At 36.0% G+C, this 25,425-nt stretch overlaps 1 protein-coding gene across 1 annotated transcript; it reads left to right on the forward strand.

The window, feature by feature from the left end:
* Positions 1–9,186: 9,186 nt before the first annotated feature.
* LOC109147276 (UDP-D-apiose/UDP-D-xylose synthase 2-like) lies at positions 9,187–13,094 on the forward strand. Its single transcript, XM_019294927.1, has 9 exons — positions 9,187–9,636; positions 10,139–10,231; positions 10,387–10,494; positions 11,199–11,313; positions 11,386–11,519; positions 12,119–12,220; positions 12,302–12,394; positions 12,491–12,626; positions 12,714–13,094. The coding sequence occupies exons 1-9, from the start codon at positions 9,370–9,372 to the stop codon at positions 12,824–12,826; spliced, it is 1,161 nt and encodes a 386-aa protein (XP_019150472.1). The 5' UTR covers positions 9,187–9,369; the 3' UTR covers positions 12,827–13,094.
* Positions 13,095–25,425: the final 12,331 nt, after the last annotated feature.

Consider the following 25,425-nt stretch of genomic DNA (forward strand, 5'->3'; position numbering starts at 1 on the left):
AAGCAGATCTTTGAGAGCTTAGCTCATTTACACCCCAATGATTCCTGTGTCATTTAAATTTATCCTCAGCATGGTAACCGGAAAGGATGTAAAATACCTTTATCTGGTATATATTATCTTATTTTTGCATATGCATATCATTTACCTTTGGGACCCAGGATGCATCCTAATATTAGCAATACTAGCCCAACTCTTGCATATACAAAAAAAAAAAAAAAAAAAAAAAAAAAAAAAAAAAAAAACAAGAGCTTAACTGTATCCAATGTCCCACAAATTAAGGGGGAGACAATTCCCCTTAACAATCTCTGAAGAAACAAGATACATCAGGATAAGAAGGAGATTCACAAATTAAGGGGGAGACAAATCACACAGAACAAGCCATGAGAAGATTCAAGATGAACCAAAGTTTTTGCTAAAATTTGACAAAGGGGGAGAATGTTGACTTGAGAACATTTTGTCAAATTCTAGTCAAAAAGGGAATACTAAGACAATCAAGGATTAGGACATATATTCCTAATCTAAATAGGAATAGTAATCCTATTCCTATCCAACCTGCAAACTCTCGGCCTACAAAAGGAACTGCTTCACAACTCTCTCATTCACGCTTTCAGCACCTAATCATGAGCACGAGAGTAATTGAGAGAGATTCCCAAATCCCCTTGAAAAGTAGTACAAGTGTTTAGGTCTCAATAGCTTGATAGGAAATCATATTGTGTAATTCTCGTTCCCTAAACAAAAGTGTACTTTAAATATTGAGCTTTTAGTGGATTTAGGCAAATTCTCAATTTGAGAAGTGCCTCGCAGATTAGGGCTGCTTGCCCGAAACTGCGTTATAAATATTTGTGTCACAACGTCTATTTCAACGTTACCGAACTCAAACGTCTATATTAATTTCAACTTACTTAGTTTTAGTTTGGGTCGGTTAACTATAGAAAATTTAAATTGATTTATCTTTTTGTGATTCATTGCCGACTATGGTCATAAGGCGGTGAGCTTTACCCATGACACACATTTGAATAGCAGATACGTGATTTTTTGTAAATCAAAATGATACAATCTCAACCTTTGTAATTGTATTTTGTGGACATAAATGGATAACTTATACATCAACTTTTTATATCAGCTGGACTAAAATATATATAGCATTATATAGTACATATACTTTTCATGAAAGAGCTAGGATTGTGAAAGTTTGTTGGAAATAAGCCATAATTAGACTGTCATTATAGCTTGGAAAATAGTGTTATTTTCAAACACACACAGTCTTTATCATATATTCACCCAAAAAAACATAGTCTTTATCATACAACTTTTTATTGATTATGTGGAAGGAAAATTTAAAAAATAAAAGAAATAGGTCAGTATAATTAATAGTCAATTGATCAATCAAATATGTTAGGAAATGAGGAGTAAAATTAAAAGGAATTTTTACCTTTTGTATTTAGTATAATCCACAAGTAATACACATGGTTGCACATTTGCATCAGGTGCTATGATAACATGTAGTTAGTAATATTAGATCTAGCCCAAATAGCAAAACAACACCGACATCAATTGTCACCTTAGATATTCTCATGATTAAAATACATGTAGGGAAAATTATGCGGTGAAACTGTGTCCACCTTGTAAGGTGGACACGGTTCTAAAACTGTTCATAATTATGAATATATAGTTCAAAAATTATGAACATATAATTCTATAATTATGAACATAGAGTTGTGAACATAATTATGAACATATATAATTTTGTAATTATGAATATAGAGATTCAATAATTGTGAATATGAAGTTACAAAATTATGTATATATAACTTTATAATTATGAACATATAGTCCAGTAATTATGAACAAAGAGTTCTGTAATTGTGAATATAGAGTATAATAATAATGAATATGAAGTTCAAAAATTATGAATATATAGCTTTATAATTATGAACATATAGTTCAGTAATTATGAACATAGAACCGTGTCCACCTTGCAAGGTGGACACGGTACCACAACATAACGATTGATACATGTAGGGAGTGTTTTGTAAATAGTTGTTAGCTGATTAGATTAGTGAATTTGAGTAGTTGATAGTATTAGCTGATTGTAGAAAGATGTTTGATAAATTAGCTTTAGCTAATAGCTTATTACATGCAAAATAACTTTCTAAAAAAGCTGAACAAAAAAGCTGCTCTGAACTTTAGCATTTTGGAGCAATAAGTTGTTACAAAAAGCTAATAAATCAAACACTTATATATATTGAACTAGTTTTTTACGCGCATTGCGCGATTGGGATAATACCCAATGTTTTTTTTTTTTTTTAAATGAAGTACTTTAAAGTATATCAAGGCAAGATTATATTGGAATTGTTCATGCATAGATAATTGAATGTTAGATTTGCGTATTTAAATAGGCAATTCTAAGTTTACAAATGCAAGATAATATAGTCAAGATTGATTATAATTGTCAATAAAATAATTGTATAGGTATGGTTGAAACCAAATACGGGACATAAGGGAGAGAAAATAAAAATTAGGGCATAAAATATTAAATATATACTAATATTAAAGAGCTAACTGCTAATTCCCAAACAAGGACATTGCAAGATAGTTTCCCACTTCAATTTGTTGTGTGATTTGAATACTCTTTTTGTCAATAAATCCTCCAAGTAGTTAATATGATTGGCTTATATATATATATATATATATATATATATATATATATATATTTTAAAACAATCATTATTATTATTATTATTATTATAATAATAATAATAATAATAATAATAATATATTATTATTATTATTATTATTATTATTATTATTATTTTTATTATTATTATTATTAAATATATGTATACCCTTAGGTCATTTTACATATTAATCTAAACAACTAATTTTTTCAAATTTCTTTTTACCAATTGTTGATATAATTCGTTAGTCAAATTCGCTAATATAATCCGCTAACGTTAATCACCAACTATTGATTGTCAAACAAGGACATTGCAAGGTAGTTCTCACTTCAATTTATTGTATGATTTGAATAATCTCTTTGTCAACAAATCCCTAAAGTAGTTAATATGATTGGCTTTATTAATTATATATATATTTTTAATTTTTCATTGTATTAATGAAATACTTGGTAAATAAATATATAGCATTATTTTGTATTATAATTTTGATATTTAATTAAAAAATAGTGCACAAAAAAAGATAATAGAAATGTAGTGAGTATAATCAATTGATTTTGAATGTAAAAAATTTTTACATTGGAGAAATATAAAGACAATATAACTAATAAAATTATTTCTCTTAATTAATTTATTGATAATGAATACTTTTTTAATAAAGACATTGTAGGGACAATGTAGCGTATATAATCAATTGATGAATTTGAATGTAAATTAGGGTTGGGGTTCAGCCTTTTGGAAGAATGAATTTGAATGTAAAGAATTTTTATATTGGAAAATCTGAGCTAATAGCCTTTTGGTAACCATTTCTATTACCAGGAATAATATTCCTGGTAATAGCCTATTACCTCAAATAAGGTAATAGCTATTACTAGCCCCCCCCCCCCCCCCGGTATTAGCCTATTACTGAACGCTCAGGAATAGATTTTAGAATCTATTTTCTTTTTTACCCCTTTCTTAACCTAATTTTTTTTTATCATATACATAAATTTATCCTATTTCACCACCGTCGTCACCACCACCACCACCATCGCCACAACCGTCGCAGCCCCCACCACCACCGCCGCCCCCACCACTGCCACCGCCACCACCACTACCACCCCACCGCCATCACCACCATCACCACCGCCGCCACCACCATCGCCGCCGCCGCCACCACCACCACCGCCACCAGAACCACCACCCAGCAGCACCACTCCCACCACCACCACCACCGCCGCCACAACCGTCGCCGCCCCCACCACCACTACCACAATCGTCACCGTCACCACCACCACCGTCGCCCCACCACTGCCACTGCCACCGCCACCACTACCACCCCAGCACCACCACCACCACCCCATCACCACCACCACCACCACCACCGCCACCACCATCTCCACCACCACCACCACCACCACCACCGCCACCACTACCACCACCACCATCGCCACTATCACATATTTTTATAAGGGTATTTATGTCTTTTAAACAATGTTGAAAAAATCGCTAGGCGCCCTCTAGGCGCCTGGGGACCGCCTAGGGCGCCTAGAGCGCCTAGGCGGGCGCCTAGAACGCCTAGGCGGGCGCCTAGAGCGCCTAGCCAGGTGCCTAGGCCGCCTAGGAGGTCAGGCGCCTAGCACCTAGGCGCGATTTTTGCAACAGTGCTTTTAAAACATATTTCATTTCTATTCCTTAAATCAACCAAACACTGTAATATAATTCCTAAATCTATTCCTTCCGCGAACCAAACAATAGAATACAATTCCTATTCTATTCCTTGCCTATTCCATTCCTTATGGAATAACATTCCTATTACCTCAAAATTCATTCCGTGAACCAAACGTGTTGTTAATTTATATAAGGTTTTAGGTTCTACCAGTAACCTAATTGCACATGACACACTACCAAGAAAAAAAAAAACATAAAAAAAGAGGACATGTACTGAACTCTATGTTCATAATTACTGAACTTCATATTCATAATTATTGAACTCTATATTCACAATTACAGAACTCTATGTTCATAATTACTGAACCATATGTTCATAATTATAAAGGTATATATTCATAATTTTTTAACTTCATATTCACAATTATTGAATCTCTATATTCATAATTACAGAACTATATGTTCATAATTATGTTCACAACTCTATGTTCATAATTATAGAACTAAATATGTTTATAATTTTTGAACTATATATTAATAATTATGGACAATTTTAGAACCGTCTCCACCTTGCAAGGTGGACACGGTTCCACAACATAATTTGCCCACTTTATTGCTCTTATTACTTAAATTAAAAAATAAATTAGTAACTACAACAAAAAAATACATACGCATTTAATTAATTTAGAATTAGATGTCTCACAACACATGAAACATGTAGGGGAAAACTACTACTACCAAATATCAACATGTGTTTGTAAGATAAATAGTTCATAGCACAACTAAGATCTCAGTCATATATACAACAAAACAAATCTAAAACTTCATACTCCATATTGCATGATGAATCCTTCTATGATACCACCAATAACCCAATTGCACATGACACACTACCAATAACAAAAAAAAAAAAAAAAAAAAAGAAGAAGACATGTACTGAAGATGAAAACAATAACAATGCTACCTAAAAGAGAATTAGAAAAATTTAAACCAAAAAGAGTATTTATTTAGACTATCGCTTTTAGACTTAGTACTTAGATTAGCGTTATTACAAAGTTGCAAACATTCATTTTTGTGACAGTTATATATAATCAACCTCTCATATATTAACTTGCATTTATATACTTTAAATTACCGATTTAAATAAACAAATTCAACATTTATTTACTTATGCATGAACATCTTCTATATAATATTTCATTAATATGCTTTGAAATACTTATTTAAAAATAAGTATTGGGCATTATCCTATTCGCGCAAAGCGCGTAGAAAAACTAGTAATTTAATAAGAGTAAAATAGAGTACTAATTATGCCAACTTTGATTGGGAGGGGTTCGAACCTAAGACCTTTCTTATTGAAATCAATGAGTAAGTTAACGATGAACTAACAGAAATTAACGGAAAAGATAATATTTAACGGAAAGGTTAACGGATAATCATATTCATTAAGGATAAATTAGGAAATCTTAAGGAAAAATTAAAATCTGATCAATCTGAGCCATTCATTTGATTAAAAAATTTGACCACCATTTTTTCTACCAATTATAGACCTAACTCTCTTGGGCTCTTATTAGTATAGTAATAGTAGATTTAATGAGTAAGTTAAAAATAATAAATAGTTAACGGAATATTCCGTTACTAAAATTTATACTAACAGAATTTAGGTTATTTAAGGGAAAAAAATAATAGAATAGAGGGTAAATAAGAAAAATCATTTAACAATACTAAAATCAAAACAATATGAACCATTCATTTTAAGAAATAATACTACCAACATTTTTTTGTTCCAGTTAAAGGCCTAATATTATTGGCTCTTATTAGAATTGTATAGATGTAGAATTGTAGATGTTTAATCAAACAGCTAATAGTGGTCAAATAAGTCAAAATTGGTTGATATTAACTATGTTACCAAACATGACCAATTTCTTATAGCTTATATAGTACAAATGTACAATGGTTCATTGTTTTGTGTAATTTGTTAAAGACTTTAAAATGTTACGGAGTATTTTATAACGTTATCAATCAATTTTTCATGCAGTAAAAATATATGTGAAATGATGTAAAAAAAAAAACAAAAAAAAAACATATAAACTGTAAATCTTGGATTAATAAGTTGGAATGAATTGAAGATAATTGAGAAAATAGAAATTGAAGATAATTGGTAAAGAAACTGAAAACATATAATTGCAAATTTTGTTTGAAAGCAGAAATATAAACTTCATTAAAGAGTTAATTACTATTTTGGTCATTAAAGAGTTAATTACTATTTTGGTCCCTATTCTATGTCGAAAGTACCAAATTGGTTATCGACTATCATTTTTGATCAATTAAGTCCTCAAGTATTGATTTTGTGTCTGTTTTGGTCCTCCGTCAATTTAGGTGTTAACTGTCCGTCTCTTTTGAGAGCAAAATAGAACTTCACTCTTCTTCCTAACCAACTCTCTTGTCCTCTCCAATCCTCGCCATCTCCGCTCAAATTCTCAGCCAAAGCCAACTCCAAACCATTGCCGCCGTCCACGGAGGAGGAAAAGAAGTCGTTTGCGGTGGCGATCGGCGAGCTCTTCATTGGCATAACTTCACGGAGGTTCTGTGGGAGCAGAGTATCAAGGATGTAGAAGTCGAGCAGAGAAGGTTCCTGCTGCCAGATTCTTGTTTCCGTACCATCTCAGCCGACGCAAGCATCACTGGCTTTGAGAAGGTCCATAAGAACGACGAGACGGCATTGCGTAAGGTTTATGCCTCGATTGACGCTAGAAAATTCAGAAAATAGTCACGAAGCTCGAATCGAGCCACAGACTGTTGATCAAGCTGCAAATGGTGATGGACGACAGTTACCAGTGATGTTGCTACCGACGTACGCAGAGGCAATGCGAAATTGAAATTGTGATTCTGGAATGAAGTAGCGATTACTTGCGAATGAAAATCAAGATATAAATTATGGAAACCTAGATTCAATTCTGCAAAGAAAACATCAAGGCAAGCGGTTAAATCGAAGATCGGGAATTCCCTAATGGTCAAACACCCAAGATTCAACAACCTGATGGCTAGAGATTCATGCGCCCGCGAACGGTGGCATAGAACCCAGGTAAACCTTGACGACCACTTCATCATTCGCCGTGGGCCGCTCAACGACCGTGACACCGTGTCGGACAAGGATGCTGTCAACGAATACCTGGCCGACCTCGCCGCTCCCCTGCGACAAGCCCTTGTGGGAAATTCATCTCCTTTTGGCTCACAACTGCGCCCTCCAAATTCACCATTGTTTGGTTGAGAATGTGAGCGTGGTGGTTGTGTGGAGGTTGCGATTAGGTTAGGCTTTGAGCGGAGAAGGCGAGGATTGGAGCAGACGAGAGAGTTGATTAGGAAGAACCGAAGAAGAGTGAAAGTTATATTTTGCCCTCAAAAGAGACGGTCAGTTAACACCTAAACTGACGAAGGACCAAATCGGTCACAAAATCAATACTTGGGGACTTAATTTGGCCAAAAATAATAGTCGATGACCAATTTGGTACTTTCGTCATAGTCAAGGGACCAAAACGGTAATTAACTCTTCATTAAACGTTCCCCCGACCGTATTATGACTACAAAATCTTATTCTTCTATTACTAGTTCCGTTCCTAATGTAATTACTCAAAGGAGAAATTGAGTGTCATCCCCACCCAATACTAGTTCTTCTTATCTTTTTTATTTATTTTTTATTCATTTGATCCTATACAAGGAGTGAGCGAACCATTTCGTAAGAGGCACGAACGTTCTCAAATAAGTAAAGGAAACTCTAGTTCCTATAATAGTACATCCTAACAGAGGACGACCATACTTGTTCAATTTATCTCTCTCAAGTTGAATATTTTGAATTTGGAGAAAAAAAATTCTATAATGTAAAATTATAGCTTCAACATTTATTCAGATAAATATCATGAAATAATTTTTAGAAGGGTATCAAATTTCACTTGGTAAAATGAAGTCTCAATTTTTATTTTTTTTTATTTTTTTTTATTTTTATAACTCAAAATTTATGTTTCACCATAAATTCGTCCTAAGACCTTTAAAAGTCCCAATTTTACTTATAAAAAGATTATAGACTTATGTAACCTTAAATTATTAGAACAACTCAATATCTTATTTTCTTCCAATTATACTTATTGTCACTTTTTATACTTTAATAATTGTTTGTGAATTAATTTTTATCTTTAAATTTTGATTAAAAAATTATTTTGTAAACCATTAAGAGATTAAATAATCAAAATGAATATAAATAAATAATGTAAAATATTTTTTTTCTAAATTTTTCTTCCAATCTTTCTCTCCTGATGTGATTTCATTCATTGAGTGTCTATAACATACTAAAGTACTAATTAATATGGAGTAATTTTTTTTAATTATCCAATTATGTACCACCATGTAAAAATGAATAAAAAAAATATATATAAGTAGAGTGTCTAACATTCTTCAAAAAAAGAATAATTTTTCAATTTTTTTTAGATGACAAGAAAAACCCACAACTCTTTTGGTGTGAGTAAATTTCACATTGTAACATTAATTGACAAAGGACCACAAGGAAGTTGATCGACTCAAATCAAAATGACAAGAATTCAAACTCAAATTACAAGCGTGAATCTCTTTCCATCTTGACTAAGAATACCCCATAAATTTTCAATTTTATTTTTTTTAAAAACATAAAATTGCAAAATTATGGGTAACCCCAGCCAATTTTATTTGAGGTTGACATGGATAGAGATATTTAACGCTAATGGGGGAAAGAAATTATGGTGTACCCCATCTACATTATCTGTCTCTCCAATCGCCTACGCGGCAGTCAAAATCTAGCGCGTAAGAATCAGGTTTCACACGGTAAATGGCGCTGTAACTATGAAAAACAGACCGACCACAAACTCTTCACATCTCTCCCCTCCGCTGCTTTAAATATCCAATCCTCCTCCTCGCCACCACTACCGCCACCGTCAAACGCCATTCGCATCTAGAGAGAGGAAGAGAAAAGGAAGCTCTAGATAGAGGAGTTGAGTGAAAGTGTGAGGTGAAAGAAATGGCAGGAAGAGTAGATCTGGACGGGAATCCCATAAAGCCGATGACAATATGCATGATAGGCGCCGGAGGTTTCATAGGCTCTCACCTGTGCGAGAAGTTGATGTCGGAGACGCAGCACAAGGTGCTGGCTGTGGACGTGTACAATGACAAAATCAAGCACCTCCTCGAGCCCGCCTCCCTCACCTGGGCCGATCGCATCCAGTTCCACCGCCTCAACATCAAAAACGACTCTCGTCTCGAAGGCCTCATCAAGATGGCAGATCTGGTAATTTCTCCTCATTCCATCACATTCCGCACGGTGTTTTCCTTCGGTTTAACATTCGTTTTTACGCATTTTGACATTCCGGCGCCATTCCTGCGAAATTCGTCGCGTTTTTCGTCCGACGTCTTTTTAGTTTTCTCAATTTTGAGTTCACTTGAGTGTTACGGTGTTGTTGCATGGCATTTCTTATGGTTCCCAACTTGAAGTTCTAACCAGCTAAGTTACCTGAGCCATTTTCCTCGACTGGATCTAATGTTCTTGTACACTTTGATTCTTCAGAAAAGTTAAAGAAGCTTTTCTTCGTAATGTTTTGTTTGATTTTGAAAATGTCGCGTATTTGTTGTGGAATCATGTGTTCAGTCGTTTCTATTCTTATAGTGACAGATGTAATTATACACTTGCTCTGTTTTTACTGTTCTTCAATCTGAGCTTCAGTGCAATTTGGTCCTGAGTTTGAAATGTGGCTCTCTCTGGACTTGACTTGTTTATGCTTATTGTGGTGCAGACCATTAATCTTGCTGCGATCTGCACACCTGCCGATTACAACACGCGTCCACTTGACACAATCTACAGCAACTTCATTGATGCACTGCCTGTGGTATGAAAATATCTGATTTTTTTTTATTGTTATTGAAAGAGATGATTTTGGTTAAGTCCAGTTGACAAAGACTAGTTTGATTTAGTTTTTGCTATTTTGTTATCTAAAATAATTTTACCGGTTGAAGTGGTGATGATGTTTATTTTGGAGTTCAGGTGAAGTACTGTTCAGAGAATGGAAAGCGACTTATTCACTTTTCCACTTGTGAAGTTTATGGGAAAACCGTAGGTTGCTTTTTACCCAAGGATAGTCCATTACGACAGGTGAGTAGTCTCTCTCTCAGTCTCTTGTATTAAGGTTAAATTACAACTATAGATCTGTGGTTTCTAAGCATGGTGTATGTTTGATATATGCTGGTGTTTGATCTTTCTTCTTCCTCTTGAATAGTTTTTCTACTGCAATTTCTTTTTGCTGGGCCCTGTTATTATCAGCTCATTTGCAAAATGTTCTGCTAGTGTGTAGAATTTCCTTTTTGCAGTTGGTGTTTGAAAACTCATTGGATAAGCTTATTGTAGAAAGTGATGTGAGGTTATTTTGTAAATATCATCTAACATGGATTAGGATAAGAATAATCTGACTCGAATTAATGCTTTGATTCTGCAACTTGCCATCTCTTTACTATTGATTCTTAGTGTCTTTCTGATGCACATTGTGACACAAGGAATTTCAAATTTCATGTCTGCAAGACATTAATGAAGCTTCTGTTTTACTCTGAGTTCTATGTGATGTTTGCTACAAAATCATGACTTCTGTTGGGTGATAATTATGGATTCAAGTGTATTTTGAGCATCACTTTTCAATTGTCTTATTGTCAAGAAGCTAAATAATCTTGTTATATGGATGAACTTTTAAATTGCAAATTGGTATTCTAACAGCAAATCATTTGCAATATAGCAATGCATGCGTTCTATTCTGAACATGCTCTATAAAAAAGATTTTTATTTTATGTTTACATTATATATTTTAGGATCCTGCTTACTATGTCCTCTCTGAAGATACTTCCCCCTGCATTTTCGGCCCAATTGAGAAGCAGAGGTGGTCCTATGCATGTGCAAAGCAATTGATTGAGAGGTTGATCTATGGTATGTGAAATCTACTCTGGATATCTGGACATGTCTCGTTCACCATTTCTCATGTGCTACTTATGGTTACAGCTGAGGGTGCTGAGAATGGACTTGAATTCACCATTGTCAGGCCCTTCAATTGGATTGGTCCTAGGATGGATTTCATTCCTGGCATTGATGGTCCCAGTGAGGGTGTCCCAAGAGTGTTGGCATGCTTCAGTAATGTATATGATACTTCTTGTTTTTTTTTTTTTTTTGGAATAAGGGTCAAATAGGCCATCGAACTGCACATGATAATGCAATTAGGCCACTGAACGTAAAAAACCAACAATTAGGTCCCTAAACTAACCAATTTCAAACAATTCTTCCAATTTCAAGGTTTCCAACAGGTCAACAGGTTATCCTCTCAAGTTAATTGTTTTTTTTTTTTAAAGTAAATTTTAAAAAATAATTAATTTTAAATTTTGTTAAAAAAAAAAAAAAACAGACTCCGGCCGGAGACAGTCCTGTTTTTTTTTGTTTATTTATTTATTTTTTAAATATAAATAATTAATTTTAAAATTTTATTTTTAAAAAATAATTAATTTGGAAGGATGACCTGTTGACCTGTTGGAAACCTTCAAATTGGAAGAATTGTTTGAAATTGGTTAGTTTAGGGACCTAATTGTTGGTTTTTTAGGTTCAGTGGCCTAATTGAATTATTGTGTGCAGTTGGATGGCTTATTTGACCCTTATTCCTTTTTTTTTTTTAAAGTCTTAAACTGCTTTCATTGTCAACTGGTATTGTGCTCTATATGTAACATTCTTGTCTCTATTTGCTCAGAACCTCTTAAGGCGTGAACCACTAAAGCTTGTTGATGGAGGCCAATCCCAGAGAACCTTTATATACATAAAGGATGCTATTGAAGCTGTTGTCTTGATGATTGTAGGTTCAACCTTCTTGTCCTTTTAGTTTTGCCTCTTTAAAAGCTATAATTTCTTAGCTGATTTCCATGTTTCTACTCAGGAAAATCCTGGCAGGGCTAATGGCCATATTTTCAATGTTGGCAATCCTAACAACGAAGTTACAGTTAGGCAGCTTGCCGAAATGATGACACAGGTAAAGTAAACTGGAATATTTTTCTCTGTGAATTCCAGTAAACATATTTCGCATGCATTGCGAGTTTTGCTCATCTCTTTTCCTTGTGTTACCCAGGTATATTCAAAGGTGAGCGGAGAAGCTTCTCTTGCATCACCAACCATAGATGTTAGTTCTAAAGAATTCTATGGCGAGGGATATGATGACAGTGACAAGAGAATTCCAGATATGACAATAATCAACAGACAACTTGGTAATTACTATTTTCCACGTTTTCTTAAATTAAGTATTCTTTCAGATTCAAGAACATGATCTCAAAGTTGGATTGTTTAATAACCAGGTTGGAATCCAAAGACATCACTATGGGATTTACTTGAATCGACACTCACATACCAACACAGAACATATGCTGAGGCTATCAAGAAGGCACTCTCGAAATCAACCGCTAGTTGAGTTTAAAAAGACGGTGTGTCGAGCTACTCATGGACAGGTTCATATTCCTTTCAAGAATAATAGAAAATATCTAAAGTCATCCTAGATGGAGTTCTCATGCAGCAAAGTTTTGTCATTCAAGTGTCACTGCTAGTCGATAATAGTAGCTCATAGTCCCTACATGTTTGGGGAGCATGTTGTACCATTCTGTTCTGCACTTCTGCTTGTTCAAACTGCTTGTTCCTAATCTGCCAATACAGTTTATTTATTTATTTATGTGTTATGTTTATTTTATTTTTAATTTCTGACTTCCTGGCTTTGAGTTGGGTGATTGTGCTTGGGCCGGAGTTTTTCTTAACCAGTAGTGGATTAATATATGATGTCACACTATAGCAGTATGGTGTTGAAAACCAGTTGCTTTTAATGAAGTTTCTAAATCAGTAATCAGGGAATTTGGTGCACTTGGTAAGTGAATTAAGAAATAAAATGTTCTCAATTTTTTTTAGATAATGCTTCTTCGAACAGTAGATTTATAGATTTTTTATTTGGAACATTATTTTTACATGTGAATGATCAATTATAGCACATTAGATGTTCTTCCCATGTTTTAAATTTATGTGTTTAAGATGGATTTCAAAATTTGAGTAATTTAGTTGAAATGATTAGAAGATGTGATGCAATATAAAAATTTATTTTAAAATATTGTGTGCACAATATGATTTTAAAAAAATACATTTTATTTTAGATACATCTTTTGGATGCAATTTTGCATATAAAGTGATACTCCATCTGTCCCGAATTGGTTGTCTCATTTGCTTTTTGCACGCTTTTTAATGAATTAAAGTAAATGTTATGTATTTTCTAATTATGCCCTTCATTTTTTCACTTTTGGAAATAAAAGTCATAAGGGTAATTTGGGAAAAAGTAGAATGATGGTGATGTTCAATTTTGGAAAGAGGACAACATTTTGGGACAAACTAAAAAGGAAAGTAAGACATGCAAAATGGGACAGAGGGAGTATATAAAAACTGCTACATATGAGGCTATAATTGCTTTGTATAATATTATTCAAATGAGTGATGTTGATGTAAATCTCCCTATACTTATATTGGGAGTTGTCATTTACCCTTGAAAAATGACACCCTTATTTAGCCATTGATTTAAAATCATGTGGCTAAAAAATTTTGATCTAATTTTTGCTTTATTTTGTATTTTCAAGTTGGCCTCAGGTTTAAAAAATAACAAGTTTGCTCTTATTTTTTGTTTTCTTCTTCTCTTATCTCGTATCTTCTTTTCTCCAACCACTCAATAATTCTAACCACTCCATCTTGTCGAATGCGACCTTCTTCTTGGCAAACCTTTTCTCTAGCTTGGGAGCCATGGAAATCTTCGGTGTTCTTCCACCCGTTGTTACAACAGGACTTCATCCACCACGTACGCCAGCTAAATCCCTTGGGAAATTTGAGGAAGCAAGAAGACGAAGGAGTCGGCGGGCAAATTCATTTTTTTTTTTTTTTTTCTACCGACACTTTAACCATTCGTTCATTTTGTTTTCTTCTTTTTCTTCTCCACCTACTCTAAGTCATTTACTTCAATATAATTATTCCTCTTCATTATTGGTATATTTTCTTTGGCAATGTTGAAATTATTGAAATTCTTCATGTTTAATTTCTAATCTGTTATAAGCATGTCTCAAATTTTTTTTTTTTTTTTGAATATATATATATATATATATATATATATATATATATATATATATTACACTTTGTTTTAGTTTTTTATTTTACTTTTTTATTTTTTATGGAGTAAAGTGTAAATGTTAAAAAGAAAACAAAGGTATTGTCTTCTTGTTACTCCTAATTTTTAAAAGTTGAGAAGAAGGCAATGGTATTTGCTTTCTTTTCACTTCTAATTTTTTAAAAGTTGAGAAGAACGCAAAGGTATTTGTCTTCTTTTTACTCTTAATTTTTTAAAAGTTGAGAAGAAGGTAATAATAGACAGTTTTTATTACTTCGAATTTGTTTTTTGTTTTTGTTTTTTTTTTAATTTTTTATTTTTATTAAATATTAATTAATAACATAAACAAAGATTTTTAAAATTTAAATAGTCATTTATAGTACGGTGAATTGCATGTGTTGGTTTTATGATTTTTGGATAGTCACCGACTAGTCTACACAATCATCCTTTATATAATAAAGCTATATGGTTTGGGAAATAATTAATGTTACAATTAATGCCACAACATCCTTTATTATAAAAAAAAACACAACATTTAAAAAATAAAATAGATATATATTATATAATCATATAAAAAAATATACTTTTGAAAAATAAAATAGCTATATATTATATAATCATATAAAAATGTGTTCAATTAGAGTTTAAATTTACACATACAAAATTTGAAATTTGCTTTCCAAATGTAATTATCTTAGCTATTATTTGTATTGTGAAAATTATAATATAGATGAAATACAATTAAGAATAAATCAATGTAATTATGTAAATTATCTCTATAAGTTTATTTGAATATGCACATAATTAGAGATTATATTAATCATACAAAATTATAATTATAATTATAATTATAATTTTAATTGTAATTTTGTATTCTATAAAAATAATAAATACTTGACCAATGGAAGCTCAAAAATATTATTATATTAAATAATTTAAAATATTTTAGTTTTTCTATTTTTTATATATATTTATAACAACATAATTTTTTCCGTGCATCGCGCGGGTGAATTACTAGTTAAAATAATGAGTATATGAGAAAAAATATACAAATAATATATAGAGAATTTGAGAGAGAATAAATATTTTGTATTGTTGAGAATCAATTGTTATACTGTGCACCAGGGCGCACATAGCAATGTGCGCCCCGCGCCTCCCAAAACGACGTCGTTTTGTTAAGTTGTTAAAAAAAATCATCTTTTTTGAATGCACATAAACTCATAACAGAATACACATAAACTCATAACGGAATGCACATAATCTAACATAATACATAATACACATAAACCATTAACATAATACACATAAACTATAACATAATACACATAAACTCTTAATTGAATACACATAAACTCTTAACTGAATACACATAAACTCTTAACTGAATACACATAAACTCATAATACAATACACAAACTTTAACTGAATACACATAATGGGGTTTGGTTAATATAATACACATAAACTCTTAACTGAATACACATAAACTCATAACACAATACACATAAATTTTTAACTGAGTACACATAATGGGGTTTGGTCTGTTCGGACGGACGGAGTGACGTCAGCAAGAAACGCGCGCATTTTATGCATGGGCGCACATTGCTATGTGCGCCGTGGTGCACGATATAAATTGCCGTTGACTCGTTGAGAATTGCTTGTCTCTTCTACATATACAATCATTATTGTGTGGACCATATTTTGTATACTGTAAAATAATGTATATTCAATACAAAAATAATGTACATTGTATTCAGGGGATGTACATTATTTTTGTACTGAGTGTACATTATATTGTATAATGTACATTCAGTACAAAAATAATGTACATTTAGTATATTAAAAATGTAGTTTTGATTATGGTCCACATAACACTGTGTGGACCATGGTCCATACAATAATTTGCCCTACATATATATGTGGGTCTATTTATACATATTTTGGTCCATACAGGAATAAGAGTGCTTTATATTCGGAGTCCTATATATTAAAATTAGGCTTAATACAAGATAGGTCCAATTCTTGGTGGCAGTTTATGTCGTGGACCAGGGTTGTGGGCCCTGGATCAAAACGACTTCGTTTGATATTTAAGTTTTAACAGATTTCGTAACTTTTCGTTTCTTATGTTTCAACACAAATTTTAATTTATTTAGCCTTTTAGGTACAAAAACTTTACGCTTAATGTACAAAATTGTGTAACATTATGTACAGAAACGCATAACACGAGATACATACACATGTTTTCTATTTTACTTATTCTGAGATTTGATTTATGTAAATAATTAATGTCATATTGGCACATAAGTGCATAATATAAGACATAAATTCATAAAATAAGACATAGAATGTATTTTGTGTTATACAACTACTAATCAATTTCATGTACAAAATCCTTATGTTTAATGTACAGAATTGCGTAACATGTTGTATAGAAATGCATAACATGAGATACATATACATGTTTTCTATTTTACTTATTCTTAGGTCCGATTCATGTAAATAATTTATGTCCTATAGACACATAATTTCATAATACAAAATATAAATTCGTAAAACAAGGCAAATAATATATGTAAGATATATATATATATATATATATATATATATATATATATATATATATATATTTGAGAGAGAAAGAGAGGAATAGGAAAATAATAATATTTTATTGCTTCTCGATGATGTCAAATACACTGTAATACAATATATTTATAGTGAAAGCTAATGAAATAAATTCCTAAAATTATGGCCACGTAGCACTCCATGACTCCATGTACTACTTCACACTATGCCCATGTAATACCATGCTGCAATCCCATGGCTAAACTAATGCTAAGCATTGCCACATAGTACTTTAATTTCTAACAACTAATTACTAGCTACTTGGTTTAACAATTATAATAATAATATTATTATAACATTGCCTCCTTTAAACCAAGTTGGATATATTGGTCATTCCAATATCTCCTTCTTCAATTTAAGAAATGTCTTCGTCTTCAAGTTGATATACTGACTTGTATTTCGTTCTGTAAACCCACTTGACTCCAATTGACTTCTTTTCAGGAGGTAAATCTGTTAACTCCCAAGTACGACTCTTTTCAATTGCACGAATCTCCTCATCCATCGCCTTAAGCCAATGAATTTCTGTAGCAGCCTCTTCAACGGATAAAGGGTCACAATCTGCAAAAAGAGCAAATTGAATAATCTCTTCATTCGACAGGTCATTATCTTGACCCAAAACATAATCCTGCAAGCGAGTTGGTAAGTGGCGCTCGCGTTTAGATAGTCGAACTGACGACTCTGGCTGTGAAGGAGACTGGACATTATCTGGAATCGGTTGCTCATCAACAATATTTTCAACAACAGGAATAACAACTGAACTTTCATCTTTAGCTGACCAATCCCAAGCACCATATTCATCAAAAGTGACATCACGGCTTATAACAACCTTTTTAGTTTCAGGATTGTATAGTTTATAAGCCTTTGAAGCGTCACTATAACCAATGAATACGCACTTCTCACCTTTATCATCCAACTTCTTTCTCAATGGATCTGGCACATGTGCATATGCCAAACACCTAAAAACCTTAAGATTTCTTATAGAGGGTTTCTTCCCACTCCAAGCTTCCTCAGATGTCTTATCACGAACACTCTTAGTTGGACACCTATTCAACACATAGACAGTATAAGCAATAGCTTCTGCCCAAAAAGGCTTAGGCAAATTCTTGGATTTCAACATGCACCTCACCATATCCATGATTGACCTATTCTTCTCTCAACGACTCCGTTTTGTAGCGGAGTGTATCTGGTTGTCATTTGGTGTTGAATACCCTTCTCCTTCAGAAAATTATCACAAGTAATATATTTTGTACCTCTATCAGTTCTCAAGATTTTAATTTCATAACCACTTTGCTTTTCAACAAAAGCCTTAAATTGTTTTAAAACATCACATGCTTCAGACTTTTGCTTCAGAAAGTAAATCCATGTTTTCCTACTGAAAAAATCAATTAAAGTAATAAAGTATTTACAACCTCCATGTGAGGGAACCTCCAACGAACACAGGTCTGAATGAATAATCTCCAACTGTTTTATGGATCTTCTTGACTTGCCCACAGAGAAGGGATCTCTATGCTTCTTCCCAATCACACAAATCTCACATATACGATCAGGGACATTCACAACAGGTAAATCAGAAACAAGTTCCTTTCTCGCAAGATAGTGTAATCCAGAGAAATGAAAATGCCCAAATCGCATATGCCATAACCAATTTTCATCACAAACTTCAGAATTAAAGCAAGCAAGGAGAATATGCTTAATTTTCAAAGGAAATAGTCGATTTTGAGACATATTTATCTTTGCAATCAAAACTCCTTTAACATCTGCAATGGTACAACACCCCTGGGCAATATCTATCTTATATCTTTTTTTCTGACAACTGTCCCATACTCAACAAATTTTGGTGTAGTTCAGGAACATAGAACACATCGGATATAAAATTGTGAGTACCATCCTTCAACTGAATAGAGATTTTACCTTTTCCCAAAATTAGCACCTTTGACTTATTGCCAAATGTCACTTCAGACCAGAATGATTCATCCAGTTCAGAAAACAATTCTTTCTTCCCACACATATGGTTACTACACCCAGTCTCCAAGAACCATATGTTTTTATCTGCAGAAAAACTATCACTGGCCAAAAGTAAGTTTTCAGAATTCTCACCAGACTTTTCAGTAGTATTTTCAGCAATGTTTACTTGATTTCCACGATTGTTGTCCTCATTATACCAACAATCCGCAATCTTGTGCCCATACTTGCCACAATTGTAGCAATGAAATGGAAATTTACCTCCTTGTTTGGTATTACCTCCACCTCTTCCTTGGTTGGAGTTACCACTTCTTCCTCCTTGGTTGAAGTTACCACGACCTCTTCCACTAGAACCTCATCTTCCTCTTCCACGACCTCTACCAGATCCTCCACCTCTTTGATTAGTGCCAGTCACATTAAGGGTGACTTGGCTCTTCAAAGCTTCTTCTGCTAGTGGTTCCAATTTTGACGCAATCCTGTCAATATGACTTTCTACCATACCTTTCAGCTCTGCAATTGACAAGAGATTGGTTTTGTGTGACTCTGTGATTGAAGCCACCACATGGTCATACTTCATCGGCATAGTTCGTAGAACTTTTTCAACCACTGCACCATCTTCAATCGTATCTCCATATAACCTCATCTTATTCATCATATCAATAAGACGAGTGAAATACGCATCTACTGTTTCTGTAGAGGTCATCTCACAATTATCGTACAACCTTCTCAACGACTGCAACTTAGACTTCTGTGCCCGATCGACACCTTTGTTTGACACCTTTAAGATGTCCCAAGCTTGTTTTGCTGTTTGAGCACGAGCTAATTGCCAAAAAATGAATAATGAACACCTTGGTGAATATTGTGAGTAACATTAGTATTATTTTATATTTGTAACATATAGTTATTATGTGTGGTTAGAATTAGTCCTCAGTTAATAACCTGTTAGATAGGAACAGTTAGAAGTAGTTTCAGATATACTCTCTGTAATCCTATCTTTTCTGAATAGAGCTGATTTTGAATTCTCATCTGGTATCAGCCTAATCTCGATCCTCCACCGCAAAACACCAAAAATTCCCCCTCTTACCCGACCACATGTCGACTTCCTTCGAAAGAACTCCGTCCACCGCCGCCGGCGGCGGCCAAGCTCCGGCAACCGGAAATCCGTTGTCCGGAGCCCATCATTTTATCTCGATGAAATTGACCTCGAGAAATTTTTTATTCTGGAGAACCCAACTTCTCCCGTTTCTCAGAGGTCAAGACTTGATTGGCTACGTGGACGGCACCACCCCATGCCCACCGGCGTTTCTGCCCGCATCCGACTCCGGCCAGTCGGGCTCCGGCGCCACCACTGCCCCGGCGACTCCCAACCCGGCGCATAAGGCCTGGATTCTCCAGGACCAGTCCATCCTCAGCCTTCTCATCTCTTCGATGTCAGACGAAGTTCTCCATCTTGCGGTTGGCCGAGACACCGCCGCTGCTGTTTGGAAATCCATCTGCACGGCTCTCGGCTCCAACACACAGGCGAGATGTTTAAGTCTGCTCGGGCAGTTTCAAGCGCTGCGGCAAGGAGCGGCTACACCCGGCGATTATCTTGGCAAAGCCGAATTGTTGGTGGAGGCCCTGGCTCAGGCCGGGCAGCCTCTTTCAATGGCGGAGCAAAACCTCTACGTCATTCGTGGCTTACGTCCGGAGTACAGGGCCTACGCGGCTTCGTTGACGGCGCATGCTCCGGTGTCGCTTCCCCATCTCGCGGACCACCTGCAAGCCGCAGACTTCATCCTTGGCGATGACAGTGCAGACGCAACCGGCAGCAGCTCCCATTCGGCCTTCTATGCTGGTCGAGGCAGCGGGAATGGCGGACGTGGTGCGGGTGGTCACGGCAGTTCGGACGCCGGCCGGCAGAACAATTGACGTGGTGGCCGCGGCGGACGGAACCAGCGTAATGGTGGCCGGAATCAGCGGGGTGGCGGCCCGCGTTGTCAAATCTGCAGGGCGCTGGGCCACACGGCGGTTTACTGCTACAAACGGTACACCACGCAACCACCTGCGCAGGCGCATATTGCCGTTTCGGGTGAGACCCCGACCACCACCGTGCCATCATCCGAGGCGTGGTACCCGGATACTGGGGCCACGGCCCACGCGACTCCGGAAGCCGGAATGTTGACGTCATTGAGAGTGGGAAACGGTACAGGCCTGAAAATTTCGCGGGTTGGACATGCATCGGTCCCCTCTGTGTCAAAACACCTTTTCCTGTCTAATGTGTTACATGTCCCAAATTTAACTGTCCCTCTTTTATCTGTACAAAAATTTGCTAAAGATAATTCTGTGTTTTTTGAGTTTCATGACAGCTGTTTCGTTGTGAAGGATTCCAAAACCAAGGCGGTGCTTCTTAAAGGCCCGACTTCTGGAGGCCTTTACAAGTTGCCAGTTTCACGGAGTCATTTCGCGTTCGTCAGTTCTCGGGCAACACCCACGATATGGCATCGCAGGCTCGGTCACCCTCACAAATTGGTCCAGAATAAAATTCTGCAACATTGTTCAGTTTCGTCAAATACTGTTAATTTCGGGTCATGTACGGCTTGTCATCTCGGCAAGTCTTGTCGTTTTCCATTAGATAGACTCAGTACTTCTAGCAATAATGTACTTGATTTATTGTACACGGATATCTGGGGACCTGCACCAGTTATCTCGTCTAGTGGCTTCCGCTATTTTATTCTTTTTGTAGATGATTTTTCACGCTATTGCTGGTTTTATCCATTACGGGTAAAATCAGACATCTATAAAATCTTTGACGTTTTTCGTGTTCTGGTAGAGCGACAATTCTCGCGCTCTATCAAATCCATACAGTCGGATTTAGGGGGTGAATACCGCAAACTCCATGTTACCTTTCAAAATCTAGGGATTAATCATCGTCAGTCGTGTGCATACACGCATGAGCAAAATGGGAGAGTTGAGCGCCGCAACCGACACATTGTCGAAACGGGCTTAGCACTTCTAGCTCAAGGGTCAGTCCCACAACAATACTGGGACTTTGCCTTCGAGACAGCAACATGTCTCATTAATTATCTTCCCACCTCAGTTCTAAATTATGAAAGCCCCCATTTCCGTCTAAATCAAAAATTACCACCCTACCAGTTTTTACGCGTCTTCGGTTGTCTGTGTTTTCCCTATCTTAGGCCTTATAATCGGCACAAGATAGAGTTTCGGTCCACTCCCTGTGTCTTCCTGGGGTACCCTTTATCCTTCCGAGGGTATAGATGCATGGACTTAACCAGCGGAAAAATTTATGTCTGCCGTCATGTACGGTTTGATGAAACCGCTTTTCCTTTTGCTTCAGGTTTGCCACCAACTGTAGCTGAGGTCCACCCTGTACCGTGGGCATCTGGCCCGATTGTGCCCGCTCACACGCAACCTACGGTGCAACCCAGTACCACAATATCACGAGACTCTGACGCCCGTCCTATTGCTCAAGAAGAGCCGCCATTAGCAATTGAACCCGCTGTCCCAGCTACTCGGGGGCGGGGTCGGCCACGAGGTCGGGGGCGGGGTCGGGCTCAACCACAAGAACGAGCTCATGTCATGCGTCTCCGTGGTCAAACTCAGGGTACTGATGAGGAGTTTCAAGCCCTCACCGCTGTTTCAACTGATCCGACTTGTTATTCCCAAGCTGTTGGTCATCCGCAGTGGCGGGATGCTATGGATCAAGAATTTAATGCCCTTTTGCACAATAACACCTGGAGTCTAGTCCCGCCTGGTCCCACGATGAACATTATTGGGTGCAAATGGGTATTCCGCACCAAACGGGCTGCTGATGGGTCAGTAGAACGGTATAAAGCTCGGCTAGTGGCTAAGGGCTTTAATCAGGTAGCTGGGGAAGATTTCTTTGACACGTTCAGTCCAGTCGTGAAACCAACAACTGTTCGTCTTCTTCTGTCCCTGGCTATAACCAACAAGTGGACACTGCGACAGTTGGATGTGCACAACGCCTTTTTAAATGGGCGTCTAGCGGAGACTGTATACATGAAACAGCCTCCAGGGTATGAAGACCCGATTCATCCGGACCATGTCTGCCACTTACAGCGTTCTCTCTATGGGCTTAAACAAGCACCCCGGGCTTGGTTTAAGCGGTTGCATGACTTTCTCCTTACTACTGGGTTTAACGCATCGAAGACAGATGTATCTCTTTTTTACTACAGTACGGATGGGTATCAAGTATTTCTATTAGTGTACGTGGATGATATTATCATGCTTGGGAGCAGTGCGGCACTTGTTAACACACTGGTAGACCGACTTGCATCCGCGTTCAAGATCCGGGATCTCGGGAAACCAGGTTTTTTCTTAGGGATTGAAACGGTTGACACTTCTGCGGGGGTTGTTTTGTCTCAGCGGCGTTACATGAATGATATCCTCAATAGGGCCGGTATGGTCGATTGCAGACCCCTATCCACTCCTGCGTCGACGACACAGCCGGTAACTCCGTCAGATGAACCTTTTGATAACCCCACACAGTATCGTCGGATAGTTGGGGCCCTGCAGTATCTTACGATTACTCGACCGGACTTATCATATGCCGTCAACCGTTTGTGTCAGTTTATGCACGCTCCGACATCAGATCACTGGGGCATGGTTAAGCGTGTCTTGCGGTACGTCAAAGGCACGCTGGACTATGGGTTGAGACTGTCCCCCTCACCGACTACTTCAATTCACGCATACTCTGATTTTGACTGGGCCGGTTGTCCCATCGACCGGAAGAGCACCAGTGGGTATGCAGTTTTTTTGGGGACAAATCTTGTGTCTTGGCTTTCACGGAAACAGCGGACAGTTGCGCGCTCCTCGACTGAAGCCGAGTATAAGGCCTTAGCTGATGTGGCGGCTGAGGTCACGTGGGTTGTTTCACTTCTTCGGGAATTAGGGCTACACTCTGGGCAGTCCTCGACTTTATGGTGTGACAATTTGGGCGCAACATACCTTTGTGCGAATCCGGTCTTCCACGCCAGGATGAAGCATGTTGAGATCGACTACCACTTCGTCCGCGACAAAGTAGCCAGCGGTGACTTTGTGGCTAATTTTGTATCGACAAAGGATCAGCTTGCAGACATCTTCACCAAACCCCTTGCAGGCCCCAGGTTTATCACTCTTCGGGACAAGCTGAACGTTGTGTCCTTACCATCGTCCGCTTGAGGGGGTGTGTGAGTAACATTAGTATTATTTTATATTTGTAACATATAGTTATTATGTGTGGTTAGAATTAGTCCTCAGTTAATAACCTGTTAGATAGGAACAGTTAGAAGTAGTTTCAGATATACTCTCTGTAATCCTATCTTTTCTGAATAGAGCTGATTTTGAATTCTCATCAATATGACCCAAAGCCAACTGATCCCGCCGTGTTTGGGCTGCATCAACTCCTTCGGGTAGACCGGGATCAATAAAGCTCCAAAGATTTTGAGCTTTCAAATGGGTGGACATCATAATTTGCCAATAATTGTAATCGAGTTTCCCGTCCAATTTGGGACCCGACCATACAATATTGAAATTTGCAGCCATATTTCACTACGAACAATATCTCGGGGTTGAAAGGTTGACTGGCTCTGATACCAAATGTAAGATATATTTAATATAATATACCTATATATATATATATATATATATATATATATATATATTTGAGAGAAAAAGAAAGGAATAGGAAAACAATAATATTTTATTGCTTCTCGATGATGTCAAATACACTGTAATACAATATATTTATAGTGAAAGCTAATGAAATAAATTCCTAAAATTATGGCCACGTAACATTCCATGACTCCATATACTACTTCACTATGCCCATGTAATACCATGCTGCAATCCCACGGCTAAACTAATGCTAAGCATGGCCACGTAGTACTTTAATTTCTAACAACTAAGTACTAGCTACTTGGTTTAACAATTATAATAATAATATTATTCTAACAAATATGTTTTGTATTATACAACTACTAATCAATTACATGTACAAAATCTTTATGCTTAATGTACAAAATTTCGTAACATGCTATACAAAAACGCATAACACGAGATACATACACATCTTTTCTATTTTTTTTTTAAAGAACACATGTTTTCTATTATACTTATTCTCATATCTGATTTATGTAAATAATTTATGTCCTATAGGTACATAATTTCATAATACAAGACATAAATTTGTAAAATAATACACATAATATAGCTTGTGTTATACAATTACTAATCAATTTCAGGTACAGAATCTTTATGCTTAAGGTACAAAATTTTGTGACATGAGGTATAGAAATACA

Source organism: Ipomoea nil, unplaced genomic scaffold (genome assembly GCF_001879475.1).
Source record: "Ipomoea nil cultivar Tokyo-kokei standard unplaced genomic scaffold, Asagao_1.1 scaffold1978, whole genome shotgun sequence".
Taxonomy (NCBI): domain Eukaryota; kingdom Viridiplantae; phylum Streptophyta; class Magnoliopsida; order Solanales; family Convolvulaceae; genus Ipomoea; species Ipomoea nil.